At 43.7% G+C, this 19,972-nt stretch overlaps 1 protein-coding gene across 7 annotated transcripts in view; it reads right to left on the reverse strand.

The window, feature by feature from the left end:
* TBC1D31 (TBC1 domain family member 31) overlaps positions 1-19,972 on the reverse strand; it is a 69,764-nt gene that overhangs the window by 13,660 nt on the left and 36,132 nt on the right. For 5 of the 7 annotated variants that reach the window (XM_085889950.1, XM_085889947.1, XM_085889945.1 and 2 more), the window contains exons 12-15: positions 19,599-19,732; positions 15,398-15,577; positions 6,703-6,935; positions 6,270-6,422 (exon numbers count right to left, since the gene is read on the reverse strand). In XM_085889950.1, coding sequence (XP_085746076.1) covers positions 6,270-6,422; positions 6,703-6,935; positions 15,398-15,577; positions 19,599-19,732 — 700 coding nt within the window. The remainder of the gene's footprint in view (positions 1-6,269; positions 6,423-6,702; positions 6,936-15,397; positions 15,578-19,598; positions 19,733-19,972) is intronic. The other 2 variants (XM_085889951.1, XM_085889946.1) reach the window with 1 other exon arrangement.

A 19,972-nucleotide genomic window follows, 5' to 3' on the forward strand; every position in this document is an offset into this window, starting at 1 on the left:
AAAATAAAAACTTGTTTGGGACATTTTTAGTGGAGAAAAAAAAATCACATGTAGGCATATTACCTGAATATTAATAACTAGTCACATTTTGCAGATACACATCGTTAATATGTGCTAAATTTCATCATCCTCATGAAAATCCTTCATGGTGAACTTGATATTTAATTATCTAATGTATTTTGCACTCTCGCGACTGCTCACGTAATATTACAGATCTAAATTTAAGGTCGATGTGGCTATAGTTCAGGAGAGTTTCGCTATGCACTCTTTGTCCTTTTTGTCCGGATAATATTGTCTCCCATTTGGTGTACTGAAACCATTCACCAGACACAAGATGCACTGTCGTGGAACATTGGAGATGTTTTCTCTTTCAGGCCAATGATAGGAATTTGCTGGATGCATGAACGACACCTGCACACTTCCTTCCTCCTCAGAACTGTCCCTTACCTGTCTCTCCAGGCTCAGTTTCTATTCATGGAGGCTGGGCATTCTCAGAAGTGCGACTGGGGAAACCCCTTTGTTCCATCTCTAGCATCTTGGATGTGGAGTAAACCCCCAAATATTGCATGTTTCTACCAATCGCGGGTAACCAAATGTGTTGCAATTTCGTTATCGCGGGATTTCATTTCAACCAATCGTGGTTTTTGAGCTGAGACGAGTCATCGTTTGCATCCGTCCCGTGCATTAACGATTACCGAGCTCCCGTTACGAGCCTTTTGTTGTCTCTTGTGCACCGTTTTAAATGGTGCCCAAACACAAAGCAATGGACAAAGTTCGTTGTACCAAAAGGCAAAGAAAGGTGATGACGTCATGTCAAAAGATCGAGTTGTTAGATCGTTTGGCTCGAGGTGAAAGCGCGGCATATGTATATGTGGCCCACCATTACAGGATCGAGTCTACTGTGCAGTATATCCGTAAAAGTGAGTCCAATATCCATTCAAGTGTTGCCGCCATTGCACAGCTCCACAAAGCGCAAAAGTCTCATTGCAGTCTCATAATACTTCTGTTCAAAGGATGGAAAAAGTGATTAATATTTGGATCGAGGACCAAACCCAGAAAAAAGTGCCTTTGAGTAGTCACATGATACAGGAGAAAGCATTGAGGATTTACCATCGTTTTAACGAGGCAGCCAAAGGCTCAAGTTCAAACACGGCTACCCATTCATTCCACACCAGGAAGAGCTGGTTTGAGAAATTAAAAAAAAAAAAAAAAACAAGATTTGGCCTCCATCACAAAAGTTAATCGGGGAGGCGGCATCGACAGACCATGATGCTGCGATAAAATACCCTCCACAGCTCATGGAACCAATCAAGGTGAAGAGATTCATTGTGTTGCAGGTTTTTTAATGCCATCTCATACCTTCCTGTCAAAGCAGAAAAATAATTTCTCCGGGGTTCAAGGTGGCCAAGGATCGCTGAATCCACGAAGTGGAAAACTACCTGGTGTTGAAGAACCTTGCATTCAAGGTTTTATCTTTAACAATGCGCCAAGTTAACCAGAGTGCCTGCAGTTTGTGTACCCCAATAGGAGGTCATCTTCTTACCTCCCAATATGACCTCCCTCCTCCAGCGGATGGTCTGAGGTCTCATTGCGACGTTAAAGTCCTATTACACATGCCACACACTCAAGAGGCTCCTGGACCAGATGGAGAGCGACCCTCGTTTGACAGTCAGTGATTGCTGGAAAAGCTCCAACATTGTGGACTGTATTGATATCGTTAAACAATCTCTTGAAGAGATTCAGCGAACGACGTGGAATGCATGCTGGAGAAAATGTGGAGTGAGGCAGCACACGACCTCAAGGGTTTCCCCTCGGTGGAGGAAGAAGTCTGGAGGATTGAGGGTGGCACTTGATGTTGGAGGAGAGGGCTTTGAGGACATCCAAGAGGACGAGGTGGAGGAACTCCTTGAATCCCAACAAGAGGAGTTAACGGAGGAGGATCTGAAAGAACTCGTACGCTTGAATCAAGAGAGTGATGATGATGATGATGATGATGATGATGATGATGATGATGATGGTGCCGGAACCTCTAATGACCAAGATGTTTGCCGAGATGTTATAAATGAGCAAGGCCCTGGCAGACAGGGTTTTTGCGATCGATCCATTCATAAAGAGGAGCATAAAATGTAAAAGGGCTTTGGAGGCTGCTATGCTGCTTTATACCAAAACTTACTGGGACATGCAAACGAAAGCAAATCGATCAACCGGAACAAGCTTCTTGATAAGGGTCGACAGCACCACCACTGCCACCACTTCAACCAGCTCCCAATGATCCAACAACCAACGCAAGTTATACATCTCCGTTTTTCTCACCTCCACCCTTCCCTCTTTCCCGCTCCCCACTCACTGGAACAGCATCATTATCACATCCCGAGGTTTTGTCTTCTATTTACGGCAGAGTGGTATGTAATGGTTTTACCCTCACCCACCTCACTGTTTTCGAATAAATTAAAAAAGGTAAAAGTCTTGTGTTCTTGTTTATTTTACACCATATTTATTTCAATGTTAACATGCTTGATATTCATTTGACGTGTTTATTTCAAATGCAATGTGATTATTTCTGGCTGCCGTCGATCTTCCTCGATATTTTTCTCAAAGTCCAGGAACCGATCTCCCCTTTTCCCATTGGCCCTTGGTTTCCACAATCGAGGTTTTAACTATCGTGGCATTTTCGAGGAACAAAACCCCCCAAATATTTGTGGGTTTGCTGTACTCTGAATACACACTCGATTTTTGTGATAAATGATTACACATATTGTATGTATTTGAAGTACAGTACATGTAAGTCGTAAAATCTGCACTGTTCATAACATTCATGAATGCATTAATGAGTGCTAAAAACAGTGAATTATTGAAGAACTAGCAAATACCACACGTCGCTTCAATGATGGGAATATTAGAAGGGTGGGGGGGGAGAAAAAGAGGGGGAAGAGAGAGAGAGGGGTGGGGGAAAGAGAGGGGGAGAGTGAAGTGGTGGAGGGGAAAGGAGAAAGGAGGGAGGGGGAGCGAGGAGGGGTGGGGGAAGGGAAGACAGCGTGAGGTGAGAGGAAGGGAAGGCAGACGTGCAGTGGAGCGTTAATTATGATTCATACCATTTCATCAAAATGAGTCCACATAGAATAACAGTGAAGATGGAAACAAAATAATGTTTGAAATCCATTTTCTACTGGTCATAGTATAAACACGGCCCAGAGACAAACAGCACCTGGACACGTTCTGAGGAAGAAAAAAAAACTCTCCGGGCGCATCCGGAGCCAAGCCGTCCAGGCACAAACACTGCTCGGACACATCCAAAGACAAACTCCTGTCCGGACGCGTCCGGAGACAAAAATAATGCTTGGAAACATCCAGAGTCAAGCTGTCTTGAGACAAACACCATACACACATACCCACTGTCCGGATATGTCTCGAGACCGACAGACAGACAGAGAGAGAGAAAGGTGTGGGAGGGGGGGTGCTGCACTGTAATGGGAGGGGGTAGAGCAAGGATAGGACTAAGAGAGAGGGGTGGGGGTAGGGGAGTTAGAGAGAATATGTTATGCTTTATGATGAAAAAAAAAAAACCACACAATTGAGTATGGATAAAGTTCACCATGAAGGATTTTCATAAGAATTATGTAATTTGGCACACATCAACTACATATCAGTATCTTCAAAATACGACTACTTTTTATGATTCAGGTAATATATGCCCACATGTGATTTTGCTCCACCAAAAATGTCCCCCAAAAATATTTGTTCTGATTTTTGGAGGGTGTCCCTCCATAATTCACAAGAGCGAGAATTGCTTTGCAATATATGTGCCTTCCCGACGTGATACTGTCCAAGCCAAAAAAAGAGCATAACTGAAAAACTTGACGAAACACCCTGAGACTTGGAACATGGCTCTATCATGATAAGTTAGAGAACAAGTACAAGTTTCAGTTGAATTTGAATATGTTAAAGGGTATAGGAAAAAGTCTGAAAAGAACCACAGGTGGGACGGATGGACGGAGAGCAAACCTACAGTCCCCTAATTGCCGACAGTTCCCATGAGGGGACTAATAAAGCATGTGATTGTGGTATTAAAAGGATGACAAAGCTAGTGGGGTGAACTTCTGGGAGGAAAAAAAAAAAAAAAAAACCTGAGAGGCTGTAATGAATCTAAGAATGAGTTTCCTGCTCTCAAACATGGCTGCCCGTAAGGGTGGATTGCACATTTCGGAGAATTGAGTTGTCCCTGTGCATTCAATGTGGCTAATGAAGATTGATAATTATTTGCGATACAATAAATAAGGTCTCTATGTCTTTCTACCTGCTACAAATAAAAAATAAAAAATAAAAAAAAATCAGGCTTCGATGCATATCATTTCCTGAGATATTATGGCCCAAAAATATAGCAAAAAAGGATGGTCACAATTTGAGCTAAATTTGACATGCACAGTTAAAAAAAAACAAGAAAAAAAACCGCTCGGCCATCAAAAACTACTTGGAATACGGAGCCTAAACCTCACATTTTGTTCATACGAATGATTGAGGAATATCTGCAAATAATTTGAAGCCAATCTGAGACAAAAGTGCATGAACCCCCCAAAATATTTGTCAATTTGAGATGGACTACTGTTAGAAAATGATTTGTTAGCCTAAAACCCTCACCCTAACAGCTTGAGAAAACAAAATATTTGCACGACTTACTCGCATGTACCTCTTGGTTGCAACTCAAGCATCTTTAGGCCCGGTCACACCTTGACGTTTTAGCCAACGTATGCCGATTTTTGAATTTTTTTTCTAAAACGCTGGCACACGTTGAATACGTTATGGGTAAGTTTTGATAACATTGAGAGCACGCTGAAAAACACTGCCATACGTCGTTGTACGTTGGCTTTAAACGTTGTACTTTTTGGTTGTCCTCAAATTTTTTCATGCTTGAAATTTCACGACATATGCCGGCGTATGATTCACACATTCCGCAAGCAAGCAATGAAAATAGCTGAGTGGTACCGTTTAAAAGTCGTTGAGTGTAAAAAAAAATCCAATTGTTGAGTGCAAGCGTCTACTTTCAATAGTGGAGATGCAGCCATTTAAATCGTTGAGTTTATCATTTAAATCGTTAAATCGTTAAATGCAAGGACGATCCATCATAACCCACACCCTCCCCCTCACACTCACCTACTACTGCCAACATGAACAAACTACTACTAATACTAATACTAATACTAATACTAATACTGCTGACATGGACATCGACTCAAAAAGGACTCGAAAACACTGTTGGGTTCCCCTTTTATGAGCAGCATTTTTATATACCAATTCCCAAAACCGCTGGGAACACGTCTTTATATGGCAGTTGTAAGCTAGAAACACGTTAATTTTTTTTTGTCGACCGGAAGACGTCATTGGAATACGTCTACATACGTCGATGTGTGTTGGGACTACGTAAAGAATTGGTTCAAAGCACGTCAAACATAAGTTAGAAATAAGTTTCGCGTAAAAAAGACATTACGGCGACGTGTTTCGACTTATGAGTAGCTTATAAGTAGCCTTTGTGGACGTGTGTAAGCATCCGCATATCGTGTGTACAACTTATCCCCATCGCATGCGGAACGTGTGTCATACGCCGAGTACGTCGTAAAATTTTGAACATGTTTAAAATTTCTTGACGTACTCTACTTACTACGACGTATGATAGCGTACTTTAGCGTTGTACTCACGTATACCAAACTTACTCATACCGTATTTGACGTGCTCCAACGTTTTCGACACATTTTTCTTCGGTCGGCATACGCTGGCAAGATCGCCAAGGTGTGACCGCGATGTTGACACTTCCATTTCTACGGCAGTTATGATTCGAATCGTTGTGAGTCAGCCTTTTAATAGGCTACGTCACGACATCGTCGGCGATGCGTGCAACGCGCTATGCCTAAGTTAGACTATCGTTGGGCATCGGTTGTGTAGGCCGACAACAGGTTCAGCATTCGTTGGTATAAGTTATCTATAACACAACTAAACGTTCTGTGTCTGTTACCAATGCGTTATACATAAGACCAAGTCGCGATGAATACGTCCGAATCTTTAAAAAAAAAACATCAAAAGTTCAACGTAAGCCAGCGTTTTACATACATTTTAATACGTTGCCATCGCTGGCTAAAACGTCAAGGTGTGACCGGGCCTTTTGCACTCGAGTTTCCATAATCGGGTCCAATTCAGAACATACGGGCACATGCAAATCCGAGCACATGCCGTGAAATTTTGTGGGATGCAATGGCATGCTAGGTGCTGTGCAATCTTACTGGGTATGCTGGTGAGCATGGCTCCATGCTGCAACACCCAAATCCAAACGTGGCTGATCCCCAGTACGAAGAACCTGCTGTTGCTCCTGGAATGCCTTGGCAGTTTTGCGGTGCTTTGCACCTTTTACTGCTAAGTGCTGATCAGTTTCCCTGCTAAAAAAAAATAAAAAAGTACATGGTCAGCAATAGCTTTCCCAACATAAACAGCATTTGAAGTTAATGTTGTGTTCAGTCAACTCAAGTGGACATTTTTGACATGACAACACTTGCTCAATCAAACTATGACCTGCAAGTTGAAGTTCAAACAAATCTGTTATTCAAGTGAAAAACCATGCTGAAAGGTGTTTCATTGTAGTTGAGCCCAAGCACAACATGTGCGAAGCCAATGTACGCTGATAACGTCATTTGACTACATGAGAATCGACAGACGTACCGACGTTGGAGACACTCCAACTCTTCCTGTCGAATCCTCTCACGTTTCTGGTTTGCTTCATTCACTCCCAAGTTGAACAACTTGTTGGGCAATGCGTATTGCTCATAACTGAGAGGCTGGAAGGTCTGAAGCACATGGTCTTGGTGGACCTCAACCGGGGTGCCATCCAGCAGCTCATACGTTTTTCTGACAAGAACGCAGACATCCATGATGCTTCGACTGTGAAAAAAGTGCTGCGGGAGAGGTCAAGGGCAAAACCCGGAGGAGATTGAGAAAGGCAATGGGTTAATGATTTGTTGTTCAAAAGAACCTTTGGTGATTACATCAGAAAGTAACTGGAGAACGATTCACCATTCCACTTGAGGGAGCTAGAAAAAGTCAGGAATATAAAGGAAAATCTGCATTGCCAGTTTAACTAGCAGTTTAAAAGCTCAAAGACAGACAGGCAGATGCAGCACCTTCAATCTTATGAGCCACAGAGTCAGAAAGATTACAAAAGAATCGGTAAAAGCAAATAGTCCCCATGGCGACAATGAAACATCTCATCTGCCAATCTCCAACTGTTATTCTGCAGTTCTCCATTGTTTGAATCAACACAAACCTGCTCTACAGTCTACACAATCCGAGTCAAGACAAACCTTCAAGACAAACCCTCTCTCGTAGTTAAAATCAGGGCCGTCTCTCCTGACATACCTGGTGCTTTTGATACAGTCTGGCATCCTGCCATGCTCTCCAAACTGTCTGTCTATGGTATCCAAAGCCAACTCCACACATGGCTTACTGACGTCCTCCACTCTTGCAACCAACATGTAGCACTCAATGGAATCCTTTCATCTCCTCCACTCTTGTCAAGCCTGAAGTGCCCCCAAGGCAGTGTTCCGGGTCCAGTCCAATTCCTGATCATCAGTGATCTCCCTGATTCTCTACAAGTTCTCGTTATCCATTTCCTGATGACTCCACCCTCCGCCCTGTGCCATGGCATCCCTCATCTTTAGACAGGTGGGCTGCAGCCTCTTCCCCCTCTTCAGACATTGAACAAAAATCACAAGCTGGTCAAACACTTGGAAGATATCTTTCAATCCTAACAAATTTGACACTCTCACGATCTCTCTTCAAAAGGCAGTCTGGCAAACCCTGTCACCGACTTTCTTAACAATCCTCTTGAGGAAGTTCAGTCATTCAAGCTTCTGGGTCTCAGGATCAGCAATGATCTTTCTTGGGCAAACTAAATTTCAAAGTTGACCTTAAATTCGGCTGCCGACTGGGCATCCTCCATCATAGAAAGTCCTTCCTTGGCCCACTTGAACTCTGATCCACCTACAAGACATTCATCTGCAGCCTGATGGAGAACTGCTCTCCGCTCTGGGCTGGCTTCCCTGCCTCACATATTGCTAAGCTTGACGCTGTGGAAACCAAGGCCTTCAAGATGATTGGAATATAACGTGCTGAAGCTGAGTCTATGGGCTTATCGCTTTGTTCGCCATCAGAGACAGGTTGGTGGTCTCTCTGTCTTTGAACACCTCCATTCTGGTCTTGCAACCTCTGCACTTTCTGTGCTTTGTCCCCCCCCCACCCCTCCCCACCTCCTCACCCTGGTTTCTGGAGGGCTCACATGGTCCATCATCATCCCTTTTCTGGTAAGAACGACCTAAATTCAGGATCACTGCTCACCTACATTTTTTTTTTCCAGCTGTGGAATCAATTTACACATCCTTACCACTCTCATCCCTCCTCTCAGGTCTTCAGGAAAGCTGTTCACGACCATCTCAGATCGTCTCCAATCCAAAATCATGATCTATTTTACCCTCGTTAACCCCACCCTAAGCCTGGTGTTGGCTTAATGGTTTATAGTAATTTCCTTCAGATCTTCGGGTGTTGAATTCAAGCCCCTGCCCAACCGTTGAATTAACACCAGATGGGTTGACTCAGCCTGCCATTCTTCCGAGGTCGGCAAAATGACTACCAGATGACTGATACGAGGGGGCATTGCATCTGCGGCACAGCTGTGCCCCGAGAAAAAATAGTGGGGTTTAAAGGGTAATTGTAGTAGGGTTTAAAGGGTAATTATAGTGGGTTCTACAAGGTAATTATTGTGGGTTCCAAAGGGTAATTATCATGGCTGTGAAAGGCGAATGATAGTGGGGTTTAAAGGCTAATTATAGTGGGATTTAAGGCTAATTATAGTGGGTTCTAAGGGTAATTATAGTGGGTTCTAAAAGGTAATTATAGTGGGTTCTAAAAGGTAATTATAGTGGGTTCTAAAAGGTAATTATAGTGGGTTCTCAAGGGTAATTATAGAGGGTTCTCAAGGCTAATTATAGTGAGTCCTAAAAGGTAATTATAGTGAGTCCTCAAGGGTAATTATCGTGGGTTCGAAAGGGTAATTATCGTGGGTTCGAAAGGGTAATTATCGTGGGTTCGAAAGGGTAATTATCGTGGGTTCGAAAGGGTAATTATCGTGGGTTCGAAAGGGTAATTATCGTGGGTTCGAAAGGGTAATTATCGTGGGTTCGAAAGGGTAATTATCGTGGGTTCGAAAGGGTAATTATCGTGGGTTCGAAAGGGTAATTATCGTGGGTTCGAAAGGGTAATTATCGTGGGTTCGAAAGTGAAATTATCGTGGGTTCGAAAGTGAAATTATCGTGGGTTCGAAAGGATAATTATCGTGGGTTCGAAAGGATAATTATCGTGGGTTCTAAAAGGTAATTATAGTGAGTTCTTAAGGGTAATTATAGTGGGTTCTAAAAGGTAGTTATAGTGAGTTATCAAGGGTAATTATCGTGGGTTCGAAAGGGTAATTATCGTGGGTTCGAAAGGGTAATTATCGTGGGTTCGAAAGGGTAATTATCGTGGGTTCGAAAGGGTAATTATCGTGGGTTCGAAAGGGTAATTATCGTGGGTTCGAAAGGGTAATTATCGTGGGTTCGAAAGGGTAATTATCGTGGGTTCGAAAGGGTAATTATCGTGGGTTCGAAAGGGTATTTATCGTGGGTTCGAAAGGGTAATTATCGTGGGTTCGAAAGGGTAATTATCGTGGATTCGAAAGGGTAATTATCGTGGGTTCGAAAGGGTAATTATCGTGGGTTCGAAAGGGTAATTATCGTGGGTTCGAAAGGGTAATTATCGTGGGTTCGAAAGGGTAATTATCGTGGGTTCGAAAGGGTAATTATCGTGGGGTCTGAAGGGTAATTATCGTGGGTTCGAAAGGGTAATTATCGTGGGTTCGAAAGGGTAATTATCGTGGGTTCGAAAGGGTAATTATCGTGGGTTCGAAAGGGTAATTATCGTGGGTTCGAAAGGGTAATTATCGTGGGTTCGAAAGGGTAATTATCGTGGGTTCGAAAGGGTAATTATCGTGGGTTCGAAAGGGTAATTATCGTGGGTTCGAAAGGGTAATTATCGTGGGTTCGAAAGGGTAATTATCGTGGGTTCGAAAGGGTAATTATCGTGGGTTCGAAAGGGTAATTATCGTGGGTTCGAAACGGTAATCATCGTGGGTTCGAAACGGTAATCATCGTGGGTTCGAAACGGTAATCATCGTGGGTTCGAAACGGTAATCATCGTGGGTTCGAAACGGTAATCATCGTGGGTTCGAAACGGTAATCATCGTGGGTTCGAAACGGTAATCATCGTGGGTTCGAAACGGTAATCATCGTGGGTTCGAAAGGGTAATCATCGTGGGTTCGAAAGGGTAACTATCGTGGGTTCGAAAGGGTAATTATCGTGGGTTCGAAAGGGTAATTATCGTGGGTTCGAAAGGGTAATTATCGTGGGTTCGAAAGGGTAATTATCGTGGGTTCGAAAGGGTAATTATCGTGGGTTCGAAACGGTAATTATCGTGGGTTCGAAAGGGTAATTATCGTGGGTTCGAAAGGGTAATTATCGTGGGTTCGAAAGGGTAATTATCGTGGGTTCGAAAGGGTAATTATCGTGGGTTCGAAAGGGTAATTATCGTGGGTTCGAAAGGGTAATTATCGTGGGTTCGAAAGGGTAATTGCCGTGGGTTCGAAAGTGAAATTATCGTGGGTTCGAAAGTGAAATTATCGTGGGTTCGAAAGTGAAATTATCGTGGGTTCGAAAGGATAATTATCGTGGGTTCGAAAGGATAATTATCGTGGGTTCTAAAAGGTAATTATAGTGAGTTCTTAAGGGTAATTATAGTGGGTTCTAAAAGGTAGTTATAGTGAGTTATCAAGGGTAATTATCGTGGGTTCGAAAGGGTAATTATCGTGGGTTCGAAAGGGTAATTATCGTGGGTTCGAAAGGGTAATTATCGTGGGTTCGAAAGGGTAATTATCGTGGGTTCGAAAGGGTAATTATCGTGGGTTCGAAAGGGTAATTATCGTGGGTTCGAAAGGGTAATTATCGTGGGTTCGAAAGGGTAATTATCGTGGGTTCGAAAGGGTAATTATCGTGGGTTCGAAAGGGTAATTATCGTGGGTTCGAAAGGGTAATTATCGTGGGTTCGAAAGGGTAATTATCGTGGGTTCGAAAGGGTAATTATCGTGGGTTCGAAAGGGTAATTATCGTGGGTTCGAAAGGGTAATTATCGTGGGTTCGAAAGGGTAATTATCGTGGGTTCGAAAGGGTAATTATCGTGGGTTCGAAAGGGTAATTATCGTGGGTTCGAAAGGGTAATTATCGTGGGTTCGAAAGGGTAATTATCGTGGGTTCGAAAGGGTAATTATCGTGGGTTCGAAAGGGTAATTATCGTGGGTTCGAAAGTGAAATTATCGTGGGTTCGAAAGGATAATTATCGTGGGTTCGAAAGGATAATTATCGTGGGTTCTAAAAGGTAATTATAGTGAGTTCTTAAGGGTAATTATAGTGGGTTCTAAAAGGTAGTTATAGTGAGTTATCAAGGGTAATTGTCGTGGGTTCGAAAGGGTAATTGTCGTGGGTTCGAAAGGGTAATTGTCGTGGGTTCGAAAGGGTAATTGTCGTGGGTTCGAAACGGTAATTATCGTGGGTTCGAAACGGTAATTATCGTGGGTTCGAAAGGGTAATTATCGTGGGTTCGAAAGGGTAATTATCGTGGGTTCGAAAGGGTAATTATCGTGGGTTCGAAAGGGTAATTATCGTGGGTTCGAAAGGGTAATTATCGTGGGTTCGAAAGGGTAATTATCGTGGGTTCGAAAGGGTAATTATCGTGGGTTCAAAGGGTAATTATCGTGGGTTCGAAAGGGTAATTATCGTGGGTTCGAAAGGGTAATTATCGTGGGTTCGAAAGGGTAATTATCGTGGGTTCGAAAGGGTAATTATCGTGGGTTCGAAAGGGTAATTATCGTGGGTTCGAAAGGGTAATTATCGTGGGTTCGAAAGGGTAATTATCGTGGGTTCGAAAGGGTAATTATCGTGGGTTCGAAAGGGTAATTATCGTGGGTTCGAAAGGGTAATTATCGTGGGTTCGAAACGGTAATTATCGTGGGTTCGAAACGGTAATTATCGTGGGTTCGAAACGGTAATTATCGTGGGTTTGAAACGGTAATTATCGTGGGTTCGAAACGGTAATTATCGTGGGTTCGAAAGGGTAATTATCCTGGGTTCGAAAGGGTAATTATCGTGGGTTCGAAAGGGTAATTATCGTGGGTTCGAAAGGGTAATTATCGTGGGTTCGAAAGGGTAATTATCGTGGGTTCGAAAGGGTAATTATCGTGGGTTCGAAAGGGTAACTATCGTGGGTTCGAAAGGGTAATTATCGTGGGTTCGAAAGGGTAACTATCGTGGGTTCGAAAGGGTAACTATCGTGGGTTCGAAAGGGTAATTATCGTGGGTTCGAAAGGGTAATTATCGTGGGTTCGAAAGGGTAATTATCGTGGGTTCGAAAGGGTAATTATCGTGGGTTCGAAACGGTAATTATCGTGGGTTCGAAACGGTAATTATCGTGGGTTCGAAACGGTAATTATCGTGGGTTCGAAACGGTAATTATCGTGGGTTCGAAACGGTAATTATCGTGGGTTCGAAACGGTAATTATCGTGGGTTCGAAACGGTAATTATCGTGGGTTCGAAAGGGTAATTATCGTGGGTTCGAAAGGGTAATTATCGTGGGTTCGAAAGGGTAATTATCGTGGGTTCGAAAGGGTAATTATCGTGGGTTCGAAAGGGTAATTATCGTGGGTTCGAAAGGGTAATTATCGTGGGTTCGAAAGGGTAACTATCGTGGGTTCGAAAGGGTAACTATCGTGGGTTCGAAAGGGTAATTATCGTGGGTTCGAAAGGGTAACTATCGTGGGTTCGAAAGTGTAATTATCGTGGGTTCGAAAGTGTAATTATCGTGGGTTCGAAAGGGTAATTATCGTGGGTTCGAAAGGGTAATTATCGTGGGTTCGAAAGGGTAATTATCGTGGGTTCGAAAGGGTAACTATCGTGGGTTCGAAAGGGTAACTATCGTGGGTTCGAAAGGGTAACTATCGTGGGTTCGAAAGGGTAATTATCGTGGGTTCGAAAGGGTAATTATCGTGGGTTCGAAAGTGTAATTATCGTGGGTTCGAAAGGGTAATTATCGTGGGTTCGAAAGGGTAATTATCGTGGGTTCGAAAGGGTAATTATCGTGGGTTCGAAAGGGTAATTATCGTGGGTTCGAAAGGGTAATTATCGTGGGTTCGAAAGGGTAATTATCGTGGGTTCGAAAGGGTAATTATCGTGGGTTCGAAAGGGTAATTATCGTGGGTTCGAAAGGGTAATTATCGTGGGTTCGAAAGGGTAATTATCGTGGGTTCGAAAGGGTAATTATCGTGGGTTCGAAAGGGTAACTATCGTGGGTTCGAAAGGGTAACTATCGTGGGTTCGAAAGGGTAACTATCGTGGGTTCAAAAGGGTAATTATCGTGGGTTCGAAAGGGTAATTATCGTGGGTTCGAAAGGGTAACTATCGTGGGTTCGAAAGGGTAACTATCGTGGGTTCGAAAGGGTAATTATCGTGGGTTCGAAAGGGTAATTATCGTGGGTTCGAAAGTGTAATTATCGTGGGTTCGAAAGGGTAATTATCGTGGGTTCGAAAGGGTAATTATCGTGGGTTCGAAAGGGTAATTATCGTGGGTTCGAAAGGGTAATTATCGTGGGTTCGAAAGGGTAATTATCGTGGGTTCGAAAGGGTAATTATCGTGGGTTCGAAAGGGTAATTATCGTGGGTTCGAAAGGGTAATTATCGTGGGTTCGAAAGGGTAATTATCGTGGGTTCGAAAGGGTAATTATCGTGGGTTCGAAAGGGTAATTATCGTGGGTTCGAAAGGGTAATTATCGTGGGTTCGAAAGGGTAATTATCGTGGGTTCGAAAGGGTAATTATCGTGGGTTCGAAAGGGTAATTATCGTGGGTTCGAAAGGGTAATTATCGTGGGTTCGAAAGGGTAATTATCGTGGGTTCGAAAGGGTAATTATCGTGGGTTCGAAAGGGTAATTATCGTGGGTTCGAAAGGGTAATTATCGTGGGTTCGAAAGGGTAATTATCGTGGGTTCGAAAGGGTAATTATCGTGGGTTCGAAAGGGTAATTATCGTGGGTTCGAAAGGGTAATTATCGTGGGTTCGAAAGGGTAATTATCGTGGGTTCGAAAGGGTAATTATCGTGGGTTCGAAAGGGTAATTATCGTGGGTTCGAAACTGAATTATCGTGGGTTCGAAACGGTAATTATCGTGGGTTCGAAACGGTAATTATCGTGGGTTCGAAACGGTAATTATCGTGGGTTCGAAACGGTAATTATCGTGGGTTCGAAACGGTAATTATCGTGGGTTCGAAACGGTAATTATCGTGGGTTCGAAACGGTAATTATCGTGGGTTCGAAACGGTAATTATCGTGGGTTCGAAACGGTAATTATCATCGGTTCGAAACGGTAATTATCGTGGGTTCGAAAGGGTAATAAATCGTGGGTTCGAAAGGGTAATAAATCGTGGGTTCGAAAGGGTAATTATCGTGGGTTCTTAAGGCTAATTATAGTGGGGTTTAAAGGGTAATTATAGTGGGTTGTAAAAGATAATTATTGTAGGTTCCAAATGGTAATTTTAGTGGGGTTTAAAGGGAAATTATTGTGGGTTCTAACCCTTTAGAACCCACTGTAATTACCCTTTAAACCCTCCTAAAATTACCCTTTCAAACCCACTAAAATTACCCTTTAGAACCCACTATAATTACCCTTTAAACCCCACTATAATTACTCTTCAAACCCCACAATAATTACCCTTTAAACCCCACTATAGTTATGCTTTAACCCCCACAATAGTTACCCTTTAGAACCTACTATAATTACCCTTTAAACCCCACTACAATTACCCTTTAAACCCCACAATAATTACCCTTTAGAACGCACTATAATTAACCTTTAGAACCCACTATAATTACCCCTTAGAATTACTCTTTTGAACCCTTTACACTCACAAGAACCCATTATAATTACCTTCTAGAACTCTTCATCGATAAAGAGTTCCAGAAAGTAATTATAATGGGTTCTAATGAGTGTAAAGGGTTCTAAAGAGTAATTCTCAAGGTTATTTCTAAAGGGTTCTAAAGAGTAATTATCATGTGTCCTAAAAGGTAATTGTAGTGGGTCCAATGGGTGTAAATGGTTCTAAAGAGTAATTCTAAAGGATAATTATAATGGGTTTCATTCGTCTCTAGGCTTTGCCCATTTCATATTAAAAATGCCAAACTGAACCACTTCCTTCGGACACGGGTGTAATATTTTTTTATGAGCAAACTCACTTCAAAGTTCTTCTGATCAACGATGCTCATTAGACGCTGACGACAGCACAAGAGGTACGCGACCACGGCCATAAGCAGGAAGGCAGGCTTATTGGAGAAAACGTTGTCAAACAAACACAGCCATTCCTCCTGGTTCAAAACCTCTGAGAAAAGAGTTTCCAGTAACGGCCAAGCATATTCCTGCAAGCAAACATGACATTACAATATTTAAAACATTGTTCGAGAGGGTCTGTGAACTCTTCATCAAGCTTGATCCTTGGAGAATTCAACAGGTAAAAGGTGAAAGCGAATTCACATCAGGTATGTGTGTTTAGTCCATTATTTTAAGCAAGTAGAGGCCAGTGGCAAAAATACGACGACAAAAATGCCTCAGCATATTATTATATAGAAACGAGGATCAGAGACACCACTCCTCCTCCACCCACCCCACCCCCTCTTCCTCCCAGAGAAGCAAAGTTCGCTATGACAATGCACACTGTTGCTCAGCACACTAACAGGGCGTGAAGACTGCATGATGTGAACAGCCGGCCCAGCGTGGGCAATGTGAGTGCAGTCGCACTCCCTCCCTCCGAAGCAAAGTTGCCGTTCTTAGTGATGTGGATGCCAAGGATGACGGCGACGGGAAAATTGAAGAGTGGTATTCACCATGGGACGACATCTCACGTCCGACTGGGGGTGTGAGCGGGGGGTGGGGGCCGTCAGGGTAAAAGCCTTTAGCTCCATAAGGATGGACCCCCCCCCCTCCACCACCTTTTTTAATTACATGGTCTAGGCTGGTGGGAGAGCTACAACACAACATAACAAAGAGAACAACAGGAGAAAGGAAGAAAACCAACAGCATGGTGGAGGGGGAAAGTAGATCGAAATGGACAAACAAGGGATGCAGGTAATAAGGAGGGTAAAGGAGAATGCAAAGGGTGGACAATATGGATACATTCGCAACATTTTGAGAGGACTGGGGGGTAGTTTAAAGGTGTAGAAAAGATCACGATTTTGGATGGGGGATGACTTGAGATGGTGGTGAAAAGCTGTCTTGAAGACCTGGAGGGAAGAATGAAATTGAAGAGTACGTAAGGTGGTTCCACAAGCGGGAAAAAGAGAAATCAATGAGTGGAGGTGAGCAGTGATCCTGGATTTAGGTAGTTTTATCAGAAGAGGGTTGATGGTGGAGCGTGTGAGCCCTCCAGAAACCTCGAGGAGTGAGGGAGTTGTGGGGGGGGTGCATAAAGCACGGAAAGAGCAGAGGGAGCAAGACCAGAGAAGGAGGCGGCAGAAAACAGAGAGAGCGACCACTCACCTGCCGGCGATGGCGAAGTGAGAGACCCTCAAGACAGAGATATCAGCGTTAACGTATCATTATATAGATGCATTCATGAGTTGAGGCTTGTGGAAGGAGCCATGGGTCAACAGGACGACGAGAATGGATGGAAGCCTCATAGCACAAGCTGAGTTGCAGGCTGAAAGTTCAGAGGGAAAGCTTAAAGGAAGATGTGAGAATATATGAAGTGGTGCTGGCCATCAGACATGGTGGACTGAAGGTAAGGGTGGACTTCCACAGGTGACATGAGAATGGGGGGGAAGGATGGGGCGGAAATGAATGAAGGTGTGATTTGAGCTTCGAAAGAGATGGGCATGGACGAAGACTAATCGCATATTTTTGGAGACATCAACGTGAGATAGGATTTGGACCATCACAAACAAACGTTTGAGATTTCAGATGAAATTTGGTTTGATTACTTAAAGAAAAAAGTTCAGACAACGTACAATTAGAAGTGCTTCAATGTCTGGCTTGGCTGTTTTATGAACGACACAGGGTGAAGCGAAGGGGAAAGGTTCAACAGTCATGACCAACATCGTCACCTTGGTTCACAGAGTTAGACAGGTTTTTTATTATTATTTTTTTATTTTTTATTTTAACAGTCGAGGCTCGAATGAGAGCAAACACACGCACATATAACAAGGGTTGCAGGAGACGGGGGGAGGGGGGGAAGGAAAAAAAGTGTGGAACAGAGACAGGAGTAGATCTGTGGAAGGGAGAAGGATGAGGTGGGGTACACAGGGTAAACAAGATGGACGCGACAGGGACTTTCGGGAAGGAAAGCAGGGAATTTGAATGAAGTAGGTTTGGGGTGGATAAACAGAGGTAGAAAAGATCATGGTTTTTGATGGGAGAAGATAAGAGATGGTGGTGAATAACTGTTTTGAAAACCTGGACTGAAGAGTGAGATTGAAGAAAGTGTGAGAGTTTGTTCCAAAGGCAGGGAAAAAGAGGAATGAAAGAGTGCAGGTGATCAGTGATTCTTTATTTTGGTTGTTTTACCAGGAAGGGGTTGCTGGTGGATCTTGAGCACCCTGCCAAAATATGGGGGGGGACATACCTCAGACAGAGCACAGGGGGGGGGAGGCTAGATCGGAGACAGTAGAAGACAGACAGACCACCGACCTGCCTGCATTGAGAGACCCAAAGACTCAGCCTCACCGCAGGCGATACTAATGATCCTAAAAGCCTTGGTTTCCACAGCGTGAAGCCGAAAAGGTGAGAGGCGGGAGCACCAGCCCAGAGGGCGAGAACAGTCCTCAATCAGGCTGCGGATGAAAGTTTTGCATGTGGTCAGGAGCTCAGATGTGCCAAGGAAGGACTTTGCACAATGGAGGATGCCCAGTCGGCAGCTGGCTTTGGAGGCCAGCTTGAATGCAAGGACGTCTTCAAGAGGTTTGTTGAGAAAGTAGATGGGGTGGGGTTTCCAGATGGTCCTTTTGGGGAGACACAGTGATGGTGTGAGATTCGTCCGGATTGAAAGACATGTTCCACGTGTTGGACCAATTTGTGATTCTACCTCGATCTGCAGTGAGCGAAGAAGCTGCTGCTTGCCTGTCTGAGGGATGACAGATGGTCGGGCAGAGGGTGGAGTCATCAGCAAAGAGATAAAGAGGATTTTCCAGAGAGTCGGAAAGATCGTTGATGAAAACCAGAAAAAGAACAGGGCCCACAACGCTGCCTTGAGGAACTCCAGCCTGACCAGGAAGAGGGGATGAAAGAACTCCATTTAGGGCCACACTTTGGCTGCGACAGGAGAGGAAGTCTGCGAGTCATGAGTGAAGATGGCCTTCGATACCATAGGAAGAGAGTTTTGGTGAGCAGGGCAGGGTGCCAGACCATGTCAAAAGCACGCGATATGTCTAGGGATATGGCTCTGATTTCATGTCCGGCATTGAGGATCTCCCTCCATTGTTGGGAGAGCATAAGCAGCATATCCACTGTGGAGTGACCTGGTCTGACCACAAATTGATGATCGGAAATCAGGCCATTGGAGAAGAGGAAGGATTTAATGTCTGAAGCGATGATGGATTCCATAACCTTGCTGATAATTGGGAGGAAGCTGATTGGTCTGCAGTTGCAGGGATCTCTTTTTGCACCTTTTTTATGTTGAGCTGTAATGTTTGCTGATTTTCAAGCAGATGACAGATGACCTTGAGCAAATGAGAGGGTGAATAGAACAGAGAAAGGGTGAGCAAGAGCAGAGGAGCAGGTTTTCAAGGCATGGGGGCTGATGCCGTCTAGACCGGTTGCAGAATCTGAGTTGAGGTTTGACAGCAAGCTCTCCACTTTGTCAGAAGAAAAGGACACAGAGTCAGGGACAGTTGGGTGTGACTGGGTAAGGTGCGTACAGAAAGCGATGGGTTTTGGACACAAGACTTAGAAGCAAACACCGAGTTTAGGCATTCAGCCTTTTCACGTGCAGTGTCAGCAGTGCGCCGTTTGAGGTAAGGGAGGGGATGGGGGGAGCATACACCAGAAACAGACTTAACTGGATGCCACCAGGATTTGGAGGAGGGAGAAATCTCTTCAGTAAAGCAAAGGCTAACAATTGTTGTTCAGTACAGTAATTGTGTTTGTGTAATGAATGATGCTGGCTGGAAACTTGCAATAATGACGGACAGTTTAGGCAGTGACCAATTTGGTACAAAGTCTAATTATTAACACATCATTAGATTCGGAGATTATTGTTTTGATCAGATCGCATCAGATTTGAATACGGTTATAAAGACGGGATAAAAGGACCAGTTCGGTTTTGAAACCTCAAGAAAATATGGACCTGGTTGAAAAGCATTTGGCATACCTGTACACATCTCAAGTTTAATTTTAGGGAGGGTAACAAGGTGAAGAGAAGTTTGGGCACGTTACATGAGCTATAAGTACCTGAGCCGTCAGTTGACAGGTCACAAAGTGCTGTAAAAGCACGTCATCGTGATGGCACAACACCTTCTCCACCACGGCAAGGATACTTTCTGGAGGCCTTGGAAAACACTCAAACCAGTGCTGACACCAGCTCGCTGCAAGAACAAAGCATGACACTTAATATTCCAAACCCCAGAACATAAATACTGAAAAATATACAAGCTGCTAATAAAGCAGGAATCGTCCACACAATGCTATCCAGCCCTAAATCCCAACCCCCACTGCAAATGGGTAAAGAATATGTATACGACCGAAAGAAAAGATGACATTCTCATCGATGTGGATCAGGGTTGATTTGCAAAGTGGGGGTAGTCAAAACCTATTTCCCTTTTCAA

The sequence above is a fragment of the Eptatretus burgeri genome, chromosome 7, assembly GCF_056783735.1.
Source record: "Eptatretus burgeri isolate ZD-2024b chromosome 7, Ebu_testis_v1, whole genome shotgun sequence".
Classification (NCBI taxonomy): Eukaryota; Metazoa; Chordata; class Myxini; order Myxiniformes; family Myxinidae; genus Eptatretus; species Eptatretus burgeri.